Raw genomic sequence first — 13,905 nt, 5'->3', positions numbered from 1 at the left:
TTTCTTATCTAAACTTATCATTTATTAGGTTTAATTTCAAATTTATTTACTTAGGAATTTTATTATTTTTTTTTTTTTTTTGGTCTTACGAATGTTAAATACAGATTCTAAAAGGATGGGAGAATTTTGCTTCCATTTACTATTCAGTGGACATCCTTTTGAATATTAGACTGTTGCCAATACGCTACCTGCTAAGCAGTTGATGTTTTCAGTAATATAGCCAGAATAACACTCTGCCCCATAAATTAGTGTCTAGCTCTGTGATGGTCTCTGAACCACTTGAATTTTTGTTTGACTTGTATACTTAACATTTACTAAACTGGTAGATGCTATAAACTATATTCCAGAATTCTAATTATGAATTTTTATTGCTCATGAATAAAGATCGAGATTGATCTCATTGGTTGTTGTTAGATCACAGAGATTTCTTCATACATTTAATCCTAGCAGTGGCTGGCTATTTAGTTGCATCATACATAGTACTTACTGGAAAGCTCTTTGAGGGCTTTGCAAATTACAGAGGTAGATGGTGCTTGTGCTAATCAACATTCTACACAGGCCGTGTATCTAGTTTCACAGGAAAGGAACATGGTTGAAGGGGAGGGATGTAACCGGCAGCAGTGGGGAGCTGAGAGTCCACAGAAGGGATGCTGTTCCCAAGGCAGTCATTGCTGCCAGGGGGGAGGGAGAGAGAAGAGTTTATTATTAAGGTGTTTTAAAAAACAAAAACAAAAGACAGCTTTTATGCTAAGTCTTGGTTGTACAAGAGAAAAATTATTTATGAAACTTTGCTACTTTTACTCTGTCCTTATCCATTAACCATGATAGTGTGAAGGAAATTATGGATTGAAAGGTAATTTAATAAATCCGACTGGCATTCTCAGTATATGTGAAAACAAACTGAAAGATTCTAACAGCCGTTAGCATGCAAAAATAACTTGTGAACTGAGATTACAACTAGGTTAATTCATTTTTATTCTAGTATTTTTTTTAAGTTTATTTATTTTGAGAGAGAAAGAGAGAACAAGGGGGGAGGAGGGCAGAGACGGAAGAAGAGAGAGAATCCCAAGCAGGCTCTGCACAGTGTCAGCATAGAGCCCAACAGAGGGCTCAATCTTAGGAACCATGAGATCATGACCTGCGTCAAAATCAAGAGTCGGATGCTTAAGCGACTGAGCCACCCAGGCGCCCCTATTTTAGTATTTTTAAAATTAGATTTCGTTATGTCTATCAACACTTGAGTCCGCTATAATGTATACTTAATATTTTTGGAGTGGAAAGCGAATTTGGAGTCTCTTTTTTCTGTCCAGTCCCATATTCTTATTTTATCTGTGTGAAAACTGAACTCTAGTAACTTACCAGTGACCATGTAACTAGTTAAAGGCACTGTTTAGCATTACCAGGTCATCCACACATGTTAGTGACAATTAATCTAGCTAGTTAGTCAAGTCCTTTTTTGAGGTATGCTTTTTAAAACACTCAGATGGATGTTATGGTTTATGTTCCTTTTAAAAAAGGTATCAAATAATGGATTGTGTCCTATCAGTCAGTTTTTAAGGTGCCATACTTAAGGAATCATACTTTTGATTTGCATGTTGGAAGGCCAGTGTAGCATTTAAATCTATCACATGAGTAATCATGAAACTCAGGTTGTGTGGGAGGGTAGCTCTGTATTTCCAGGAATAAGATATTTTTGTACTAATAAGTAATGTGTTTGAACATTTGTGATGGTAGAGTTTATCTCTCCTAATTCCACTATCAGATATTAACAGTTGTTTGATCCTTGTCTGATAATGATATGATATTTAGTTATGTAGAGTTTTAAAAAAATTACATACACACCCACGCCCATTTGAACGGTTGGAAAGGAAGCAAGGAAACAGGGCTGTCCACAACTAGGTATACCAAGAATTTCCAGCTCCAAATGAACTCTTTGTACAAAAGAAATGACTTTCCCCCTTTCGTATTATCTGCTCTGAATAATTACTCAATTATAGGGAACACCACCAGATGACATATTTGCTTTCTATTCACCCTCAACACCCCCATCCCCAGTTACTACACAAAACCTGAGCTGGCTTCCATTTATTTTTTATGTTTTTCGCATCATTACTTCTCCCTTCTGGTTGCATGCCTTGGCCATTTCAGATTAGAATTGTCTACTCTAGTCTTCTCTTCAAGCCTCTGTCCAGCTTCCTTTCATTCTGAGTACTGGTTTGCATTCATTTGATCAACTGTTTAGCTTTGGGGGCTGAGGGCTCACAAACTGGTGACCTAGTCCAGTATGTTCCTCTGAGTTCTAGTCAGACATGCTCAAGAGTTTATCCACCCTCGAGGGAGAGAAAATTGGTTCTTTGGAAGCAAAAGTATCTTGCTGTTTTTATGTGCAAAGCATAGATGTACATGCAGTACATAAACAGTTACCCAGTTACCGATGATTTAAAAATTTCATAAGTGCACGCAATTAAGAAAAAATGCCTAAAGATGCTCCTTAGCCAGCAATAATGAACGACAAAAAAAGGTTGAGAAGCATTGTTTTACACCTGTATCAGTCTACTACATCCTTGTTGGGCATTTTTACTTGGATGTCACTTAAAAGCTTTAAACTCAACCTGGCCAAAACTGAAACTGGTCTCTCTTTGCCCACCCCACCTAAATTTGTTTGTCTGTCTTTCCACTTATTCCAATTAATGGCACCGCCTGGGTTTCCATGCCCCCTCCATCCTGTTATCTCCATCCCCAAGGCACTGCCTCTGCTCAGGCCTTCTTTCCCTGACTGAATTATTGTTACAGCATTTTAAAGTTATTCATCCTGCTTCTGTTCTTACCTTTGCTTTTCGTCTTTCATCCACACTGCACTAGAGGGAACTTTCTAACTGCAGGTCTGGTCATCTCTTACCCAATTTAAAAACTCCCAATTCTGGGGCGCCTGGGTGGCTCAGTTGGTTAAGCATCCAAATTCAGCTCAGGTTCCAAATTGATCTCATGGTTCGTGGGTTGGAGCCCTGCATCAGGCTCTGTGCTGACAGCTAGGAGCCTGGAGCCTGCTTCAGATTCTGTCTTCTTTTCTCTCTGCCCCTCCCCTCTTGTGCTTGTGCTCTCTCTCAAAATTAAATAAAGATTAAAAATAAGTTAATTAATTAAAAAATACCCCCCCCCCCGATTCTTAAGGATCAAAATCTTCTTTCCTTTGCATGGCATACATTTCCTCCTGTTTTCTGGTCTTTTCTGATCTTCCCAGATTTATATCTTTCTACGCTATCATCCTCCTCAACACACACTTTTATTTTGGAGTCATTCAGACTCCTCAAATGTGTCATTTTCTTCTTCATCTATGGCCTTTTTAAAATGCTGTTCCATCTGCTTGTGATACTGCACTTTTGAATTTTCTTCCTCCCTTCCTAATCCCATACAACTTCCTGTCTACCAGTGTTCAGTTCAGATGTCCTGTCCTCTTAGGCATACTTTGTGATTATTCTTAGTATACTCTTTGTCACACCAGGGTAAATTGTGTGTGTGTGTGTGTGTGTGTGTGTGTGTGTGTGTGTGTGTGTGTGTGTGTATGTATGTAGGTATGTATGTATTCCACCCCCCCCCAAGTAAACAGCTTCTTGAGGAACTCTGTGTCTTTTTTGTTATTGTATCTCCAACTCCTGCAGTATCTAGTAGGCATTCCATAAATATGTGCCAAATTAAAACAAAGAAACTAACGCCTGGGGTTAAGTACTACTATTATATAGACTTTCAGGTTACACTGCTGTCCTAAGTATTTATGATACATTTGCTGCATAATAAATTGCATAATAGATTAGATTAAACTTATACTTTCTTTCCAACAAACGTTAATGACGTTACTTAAACCAATTCATAAAGTGTAGCTTTCAAGTATTTAAACCTTTGCAATTCAAAAACAGAATTAACTAATTTTACAATCGACTTAGCTTTTACCTATAAAATGTAGTATTAATGTAATATAAATAGGCAGATTATCAAAATATTTTTTACTGTTTTTTTCTCCCTTTCATCCTATTTAGCTAAAGGACACGAAATCCGCAGATCAGAAAACAACACTACTTCATTTTCTGGTGGAAATGTGTGAAGAGAAGTACCCTGATATCCTGACTTTTGTGGATGATTTGGAACATTTAGACAAAGCTAGTAAAGGTTTGTGATTTTATAGAAAACATTTCACTGCTTTGGGTCTTCAGTTAGTACGCAAAGACCGAACATAGTGCCTTTTATTTGAATATACTTGCTACTTTGCCACAGTGATTTACTACTGAGTATGTCATTTTAAAAATAGAATGTCATAAGACATTTATTTTATGAGTTATCATTATTGGAACTATGAGTTTAATGGTTTTATATTAGAAAATGAGGCCTGAATTAAAAAATACATTATTTTGTAGTTTATACCTTATAAGTTCCTACCAGCCCCACCCTCTGCTGCTCCCCCCCCCCCCCCCCCCCACCGCCACCGCTGTTGCTGTTAAGATGCTTCCTTGGTTCAGTGTCATTCACTTGGGGACAATTGTGTATCTGGGCCAAGCCCCAGTAATCAGTGGCCCCAGTTAGCCTAAGTTCTGAATCTATCTCTATCCACATTGAAGGGACAGACTGCATACTTTGTCCTAGCAGAGAAAATTCCATGCAGTCTTTTCTAATACCCAGATAGCTAACCTGCTTCTGTTCCTTACTGGACTTAGATCAGGTTGCAAAGGGTCATGAGAGGATAGGACCTGGTGTTAATGGTTGGTTATAATATGATTTGAATGCGATTTTTTGATCACTTAAAGAATCTAGTTTTTATTTATATATCATTGATTTTGTGGAAAACATTTTACATGCTTCAACAACCAGTTTATGAATACATACGTATACGTACATCCTTTTTTGGAAGACAACTCATTTGAAGTGATGGGATATCGTTATTCTCACTGTGTTGAGTCCTGGTCATTAGAAACGTCAGACTATTTTTGTAATCAATTTATTCCCTTCTTAAAATTGGAATTTGTCAACTTAAGGATACTTGTTTTTCCCCTATATTTTAGTAAATACTTCTTTTTAAAAAATTTTTTTTTCAACGTTTATTTATTTTTGGGACAGAGAGAGACAGAGCATGAACGGGGGAGGGGCAGAGAGAGAGGGAGACACAGAATCGGAAACAGGCTCCAAGCTCTGAGCCATCAGCCCAGAGCCTGCCGCAGGGCTTGAACTCATGGACCGCGAGATCGTGACCTGGCTGAAGTCGAACGCTTAACCGACTGCGCCACCTAGGCGCCCCAATAAATACTTCTTCTTAAACAAACAAACAAAAATCACTTATCATTTTCTACTCCCTTTAAATAGTTTCCTGAGATGTAGGTTTCTTTAAAGTATCTATCTCATGCAAGCTTTTTGAGGGTGGGAGGGGGTTAGAAATAATTAGTCTGGATTTTTAAGACCCAAAATAAACTTTTCACTTTATTTCTTGATCTTGCATGTGAGTATAACAATGAAATTACTTACTTTGCCCTTGTGCTACCTTAGAATGTCCTTGGTATAAGAAGATAATGACCAAGTATATATGCATGCATTTAAATGGAATTTAAGAAGGGAAGATAATCAAATTATTTTCTCATATAAAACAATGAGATAGGGCAACAGGGCACAGAGGAAAAAAATATTAAAAATAACTCTAAGTGGTTGATTTATTAATTCAAGAAGGTAATTTCTCTAAAATGAGATTTCTGAAATTTTGGAATAAAATGTAAGTAAACAGGCTGAAAGAGAATTGAAAGTGGATGTTCTTGATGAATGGTAAGCATGATAAGTTAAAGAGAAATAGATGAAAAAGTTATGCATAATGCCTTGAAGTATAGAGAAAGTTCTTTTTCTGGAGAAAAGAAAGCTGAGTAGTTGATACATTATATCAACGTTAGGTCTTTGGCAAGAATTAAATCCATGCAAGCATGTTCTGATAATAACAGTTTGCATGTCTGACCACTTCTCCATCTTTCCTCCTGGTTCTAAAACTGAACAGTAAGTTGGAACATACTTCTGTTTCAGATGTACTTTTTAGGACAGAGTTTATTTTCTACCAGTTTTGCTCTATATTAAGTTTTTAAAATGGCATTTATCTATTTTGACTCATTTGATTGTGCTTGAAATTCTCTATAAATATTTTAATATTTTGCTTTTGAAAACTATTTAAATTTGATAAGGGCTTACAGAGTTGTAACTCGGTAATTAGATTCTTTTGTTTGTTTTCTTTTTTGGTGTTTCTGTGGGGGCATTCTAGAGCCTTGGATGCTTCTCATTTCCATCTGTTAGAGCGGAGGCGTGCATATGTGTTTAGGTCAGCAGACAGTGTGAATGCATTTCACTGGGAGCAGCCAACTTGATGTTTGAAATAGAAAAACCATCACTGAGATAGATATATATAGATACCGATATAGATATGGATGTAGATATTATATAGTATAGGTGATTGTTGAGCATAATTTCTTTGTGTGATTATATTATTCTATTAATGAATGAGAATTTATAGGAATGAACATGAGTTTTGGATGAAATGAGTCTACATTTGCTTTGGAAAATTTCAGTGATTTTATATTATATATCATCACTTAAAAGTTTCCATATTTGAAGTCTCCTCAGTGAGCTATCACATGAATTAAAAAGTACCTTTGTTTTTGAGACATAACAAATCCTGGCCATTAAGTCCTCGTGGATCAGCAGGGGGATCTTTCATTGCAACTAATGAGCTTACCCGTATGACAATTTTCAAAAATCTACTTCATTAGGGCTGCTTCTTTTCTAAGAGATAATGGCTTACAGCTTTTCTGTTGTATTTCACTGAAAATATTTTGGGTTATTATTTTATTTCTATATACCATTGAAATATTTCTTTTTTTCCCCCCTCCTGGACTTTTAAGATTGAGTACATTGTCTCTTATCTAAACAGTTGAAGTTTAAAGGACTCTAATCTGTGAAGGTTCTATTGATTATTTCACAAGAACCTGCTTCATTATTAAATTGGAATGGTATTTTATTAATGAGTAGAAAATATGACAAAACTCTGTGGGTTGGGGGAGTGTTTTCAGGTAAAACCAAGGTCAGTTTATAGTGTCACCTTGTTCAGCCCTGTCTCTTAGGGTTCTCATACCTCTGCCATATATCTGTCTTCTTCCCTAGGTAGTCTAAATTCTAGAAATGCCATGTAAGTCCAGTCTGTAACTCACTTATTCATTTGATAAGCCTGTGTTGTATGATTGCTCAGTGTCAGAAACGGTGCACTTGCTGCTGGCCCAAGGTTTAGCGTCTGTGTCTTGGTGGAACCCAGGCTCCCTCATTGGCACCCGGTTCCTGTTCCACGGGTTCCTCTTAGATTCTCAGTACCCTTCACTTCCACCTCCTGTTCAATGCAACTTCTAAGTATTGCCATTGTTATAAGCCTAATACTGAGCCCCACTATGCATAAAATACGGCTGTTAATTCCTTCAGCCTTAACTTCTTCTCCCCAAATGTTATTTACTTGAGAAAATCCTTTTTAGTACCTTTTCTTTTGATTTCCTTTTTCTCATTCACCTTGCCTCTCTTCAGCCTTCAGCATGCCAACTGAAAGCCGCGTGGTGGATTTTAAGTTAAATTTGTGGAAAGTGGCAGCTGTGGCCTACGATGTTGCCTAGCTCTCTCCTTTATCGAGTAACTTAGAGTAAATGTCACCTTCCCTCTGGTGCTTTTTCCTGGTCGTTCCTGGGAGCCTCCCCTAAGTTTCAGCATGCTCTACTCTTTCCTTATGCATAAATACATACGTTTTCCAGAAAATTCTTAGACCTTATTTAAGAACTAGGAGTCCAGCCTGGAGACTGTTGCTGGAGCTTTTGGAGATGGAATTAGCTTCTAGAGAAAGGGCAGCCTTCAGTGAATTGTCAGAGTGGATTTAATGATTGCCCACTTCTAATGTTTTCCACTTTTTTCCATTTCCATGTGTTTAGCTTTCAGGAGCATTCTTTGATGTCTTGTATTTGATTTTTGTCCTCTTCATTTTATTGACTTCTCTGCTTTTAAGACTGTTTGTTTGATTTTTAGCTAGTAACTCTTTGCCCTGACCCAAATATTTGTCTAATCAAATACATCTCCAATTCCAAAGCCTTGTGACTTTCCAGCATTTTATGATAAATGGCTTACTAAATACCAAATGTTTATCTTTTATTCACCTACTGTGAACACTTAGAACACTTCATTTCCAGGTGGCAGCCACCTGGAAATGCCTAGTGTTTGGAATTTCAAATTCATCTGCTATAATAAGTAGAAAGCATTTTCGAAGGCTCCCATTGACCTCCTTGTACTATAAACTTCTAAAAATGCCAATTAAATTTATTAGTTTGATATATATTTTGAATATTCAGGATTAATTATGAATTCAATCACATTTTACACATTCCACGTGTACTGTAAATACATAAAAATATTCATTGTGCGACAGACTTAATAACATAAATAGCATTGTGTTTGTTGGAACCATTCTGTCATGGAAGTCATAGGTTACAACCTCATAATTTTGTGAGATAAATAATACATTTGGTATTACAAACCAATTGTAGGATATTAGAGTTTTCTGAAAATACACATTTGTGTGCATTTCTGTCAATACAGTGAAATAATTTGAAAGAACATGGTCGGGGGGGGGACATTTATAATAAAACAATTTAGAGAAGACAGCCATGTTAGGGTATTGCTTCAATTGAATTGTCAATAAGGAGCACAAAAATATATTCTACTAGGAACTGAATTCTGTCTCCATATGTGGAAGCCCTAATCCTTAGTATCTCCAAATGTGATTGAATGTGGGTTTAAAGAGGTGATGAGTAAATTGAGGCTCGTAGGGTCAGCCCTAATCCAATCTAACTTGTGTCCTTATAAGAGGAGGACATTTGGACAGATAGACAATGGGGATTCACATGCACCCAAGACCATGTGAGGAGACAGCAGGAAGGTAGCCATCTATCTGCAAGCCAAGAAGAGAGGCTTCAGAAAAAAACAGATTACTGACACCTTGGTCTTGGGCTGAAGAACTATATGAAAATAAGTTTCTGTTGTTTAAGCCACTCAGTGTGTGGCATTTGTGATGTGGCCCTAGCAAACTAATAGAATAACTTAAGACATTTTTCTTGCTGAGGGTTTTTTGGCTATAGAATAGAGTAGCCTATACAGAATGATTTTTTACTTTATCAGATCACTTAAACAGTCATAGACCTGCTGTGTTAGATGTTCACTAGCAATCAATTTAGGGATATCAAAGCCTTTTGTGCAAACCATGAGTTATCACATGATTTTACATAATTGCAAGTATGCCTCAATTCCTTTTTTGAATAGACATGACACAGATTAGTACATATATGAGGAAATATTGAGGCAATCTAAATAAATATATTCATGAATGTTCACATTTAATTTCAGGGTTAGATCAATGGCATCTCCTAGATTTTATTTTAGAATGTTTTTTACACTGGTATATTAGAATGTTTTTACTCACTGTATCCCTGTGTATATTTCTTTTTTTTTTTTAATTTTTTTTTTTAATTTTTTTTTTCAACGTTTATTTATTTTTGGGACAGAGAGAGACAGAGCATGAACGGGGGAGGGGCAGAGAGACGGGGAGACACAGAATCGGAAACAGGCTCCAGGCTCTGAGCCATCAGCCCAGAGCCCGACGCGGGGCTCGAACTCACGGACCGCGAGATCGAGATCGTGACCTAGCTGAAGTCGGACGCTTAACCGACTGCGCCACCCAGGCACCCCTAATTTTTTTTTTTAACATTTATTTATTTTTGAGACAGAGAGAGACAGAGCATGAACGGGGGGAGGGCCAGAGAGAGAGGGAGACACAGAATCTGAAGCAGGCTCCAGGCTCTGAGCTGTCAGCACAGAGCCTGATGTGGGGCTCGAACTCACGGACCGTGAGATCGTGACCTGAGCGAAGTCGGACGCTCAACCGACTGAGCCACCCAGGCGCCCCCTTGTGTATATTTCTTTACCACCTACCCCTGTTTTGCTACTTGAGTAGTTGTAATTTTATTATAAGCAAGTAGCCAATAAAGGCTAGTAACACTCTGAGTTCTCTGTTGACCCTTTTCTGAAAGGGAAGTGTGGATGGATGATTGTGCCTTTTTTTGCATCATCCTATAGAAATAGTGAAAACATTTGGGGTCTCCTACCTGTGTAGCAGGACTCTGCAGATAGTTGGTAAAATTACAAGTTATACCTGGGAAGCTACTTTATGACTCCTATGTAGCTAGGTCTCCATGATCTAATTTGACAATCTGTACCCATCTAATAAGTATACTTAGGAATTGTAAAATAATTTTAATGTCACTACAAGCCAAACATAATAAAAGACAAATTTTTTTTCAAAATGTAAGTCACATACAGGTTTGCATATATGTCCTAAAAGGGCAGTATTTGTGCAATTTTATATTCAGATTAACACTTTTAACATAAAAAGGTAGGATGAGATATAACTGGGCCATTCACAAGGTAAATACAGGATTTACGAAAAACATATATAGTATACTGTGAGCACAGTCTACTGGGAAAAGGGCCACAAGGTCCAAGTTGTCTGATGAATAGCATTTTATTTAAATTGTTCCAGTTTATTTCCAGGGATTTTCTGTATAGAGTTGGCATCAAAAGTTTCAACTGGAGACTTGCGTGTAAGGTTGTATTGCACTGTTTCTCTGTGCAAATATAAACTGTTTTGAAAAGCAGCATAATGGAATGCAGAGAGACCATGGCCAAAGTCCCTAGAAGGATTAAGGATTCTTTAGACTGACATTGAGGAACACGAGGCATGGAGGAACTGTACTTCCAGCTCAAGATTGCTTTTTGAGATACTGAGCTGAGAACATTTCCTGAATCGGCTGCTGCTTGGGCTGATAGATGATGATGAAGAAGAAAAACACATCAGGAAGACCTCTATATCTTTTTGGAGGTTAGCAGACTGAAAGTGGCATCAATACAGCATTAATCTTTTCAAGAAACTAACAGTTTACAGTGTTTGCAGATTTTTGGCCAGCTACAGATTTGAAATAGCTACTCGAACAGTTCTATCAGTGTCACCTATGAGCCATATCTAACATCAAGTAACAGGACATCAAGTAACAAGACAGGATCAACAGTGACAACCAAGGTCTTAGAGCTCTCAGACTGCTGACGGCGAAGCAGTATTTACTGCACCTCAGTTTTGCAACATAAAGTGGAAAATTATAAACAAGGTGGATGAAAGAAAATTTCAGAATGAGAGCATGCTGAAGGATAGCTTAACAAAATCAATCTGTGCACAATGAAGAAACCTAAGCAGTGGATGCGATAAACTCACTTCCGGCCATCTGCTGAATGTCACTGCTCACACAGTTGACGTGTAGCCAACTGGGTGAAGAGGCCTGGGGTTGCTCAGATGCTGCAGGTGAAATTGCCAACCACTCTCCAGAAACCAGGCTATATGCAGCTTGTAAAGTCTTGACATAATAGTTGTATTAGCTTCATAGGGCTGCCATAAACCAGTTACCACATATTAAGTTCCTTTAAACAGCAGAGATATATTCATTTATTCTTTCACTATTCAGGAATACAGAAGTCTGAAATCAAGGTGTAGTTACTATTGATTCCTTCTGAAGGCTTTCAGCGAGGAGCCCTCTAAGGCCTCTCTTAACTTCTGGTGGCTGCCAGCAAGCTTGCTTTCATTTTCATCTTGTCTTCTCCTCTGTGTCTCTCACCTTTCTTTGTAAAGACAGCAGTAGGGGCACCTGGGTGGCACAGTCGGTTAAGCATCCGACTTTGGCTCAGGTCATGATCTCACGGTCCGTCAGTGCGAGCCCTGCATCGGGCTCTGAGCTGACAGCTCAGAGCCAGGAGCCTCCTTTGGATTGTCTCCCTCTCTCTCTTTGTCCCTCCCCTGCTTGTGCTCTCTCTTTCTCTCTCTCTCAAATATAAATAAACATTAAAGAAAAAAAAGACCCCAGTCATTTAAGGGTCACTCTAAATCCTGGGTGATTTCATCTTGAGATCCTTAACTGATTTCCTGTGCAAAGATCCTATTTCCAAATAAGTCGCATGCTTAAGTGCTACATGGCCATGAATTTGGGGGGTGGGAGGAATACTATTCAACTCCCTATAGTTGTCCTTGTCCTCACTCCCATGGCTGCCCTGATACAGCACCATCATCTCTGAGTATCGTAAAATGGTGAAGTGCAGTTACACAGATAGACATATATATGGAAAGAGTTTGTCATTATGTTGTGAAATGTTTTGGTGTTTAAGGGCTGTTGTTGATGAGCTTGTGAAATACCCTTCCCTTTCATCGTCACATGCAAATACTACAGCAGTTAAAACTGAAATTTATAATATGCCTCTGAATATAAGGAATTTTTATTAACAAGTAGTGAGAGTTACAATAACTCCAATAAATAATTTCAGTAGGCAAAATAAAAATGTGATCCCAATTAGATTATAGAGGCATTGTATTATGGGAGAAGCTTTTGTTACAGTCACAGACTCTGAGGTTAGACACCTGGTGTTCAAACCCCAGCTCTGCCCATTGCTGGAGCTATAACCTTGGATGAGTTACTTATCCCCACTGGGACTCAGTGTTCTTACCTATAAAATGGGGATAATAGTTGTACCTAATTCAGAGGTTTGCTGTGAGGTTATACGTGAATATGTGTAAATACTTACAAAGCTTGAATAGCATCATGTAAGGACTATATAAATATTCTCTATATTTGCTATAGTTTTAGCTGTTATTTTTCAATGATAATTTCTTGTTGACACACATCTGCCTAGTCTATCATTAATGATGCAGATAAAAATGTCTCTCTGAGTCATATAATTACATAATTTTAACATGTATTCTGAATCATTATTTGAACAGATCCCACTGTGTCTTGCCTGAAACTTATGCAAGCTTTAGAATACAAAGCTAATAATTGCATAGATTTATGTTATTGAAAATATTATTTACTTTTCTAAAATATTATTTACTTTTCTAAAACCTAAAGAATGATATAGATGTGGGAAACTTCACAAATCATAAATGCACAACACAATGCAATTTTGCTAGTTGAACATACTAGCATAGAGAAATGGAATTTGGAAAATGAGTTTTATTTTCCTTCTTCTGCCTCAGCCTGAGTCACTATTTTTATTTCCTCTTTTGAACTTCAATAATAAGATTTCTTTTGAAAGAGGGCTTCTACTATTAAAAGCCTGTAAAAAATAGCTAGGGTCCAGCACCTCTTTGACTTGGACTTACTTTTTTCTGGAGGTGTCTGCATGTTGTTTAAAACACAAATTTACCGGCCCAGAATTATTAAGGAATTAGTTACTTGGGAATGTTTTCCATTTCCATATGAAACATGAAGTAACACGATAAATGATATAAGTTGCTAGAAACATCGAAAAAGATATTTGTATTCATAGAAAAACCTAAAGAAAATGTAGTCTGGATAACCTTCCCCTCTCCCCTCAGAAGAGGTCATCTTCTAGTATAGATTGAAAATTGATCAGCAACGAGACTCTTTGTTCATGTGAATATGTGTATCACTGTTAGGACAGTTTCTGAGCAGGTGTCTGTCAAACTAACCTTTTTTTTGAGAGAGAGAGAGTGAGCAAGCAGGGGGATAGGGCAGAAGGAGAGAGAGAATCTCCAGCAGGCTCCACGCCCAGTATGGAGCCAAAAATCCAGAGTCGGACACTTAACCGACTGTGCCACCCAGGTGCCGCCCCTCAAGCTACATATTTAAAGGGAAAAAGTACTAGTGCTCATTAATAGTTGTGGATATATTTTGACCCTAGAAGGAAAGGAATCTTTCCAAAAATTTTGTTGAATTCTCACTGTGTAGCAGACAGTGTGCTAAGCACTTG

General features: G+C 37.7%; 1 protein-coding gene across 3 annotated transcripts in view; it reads left to right on the top strand.

Annotated features, from left to right (window-relative positions):
• Positions 1-13,905, top strand: part of DIAPH3 (diaphanous related formin 3) — a 506,099-nt gene that overhangs the window by 280,594 nt on the left and 211,600 nt on the right. For all 3 annotated transcript variants that reach the window (XM_006927330.5, XM_045053868.1, XM_045053865.1), the window contains one exon: positions 4,035-4,164. In XM_006927330.5, coding sequence (XP_006927392.4) covers positions 4,035-4,164 — 130 coding nt within the window. The remainder of the gene's footprint in view (positions 1-4,034; positions 4,165-13,905) is intronic.

Source organism: Felis catus, chromosome A1, assembly GCF_018350175.1.
Source record: "Felis catus isolate Fca126 chromosome A1, F.catus_Fca126_mat1.0, whole genome shotgun sequence".
Lineage (NCBI taxonomy): Eukaryota > Metazoa > Chordata > Mammalia > Carnivora > Felidae > Felis > Felis catus.
This window is presented reverse-complemented; position numbering and strand designations above follow the sequence as displayed.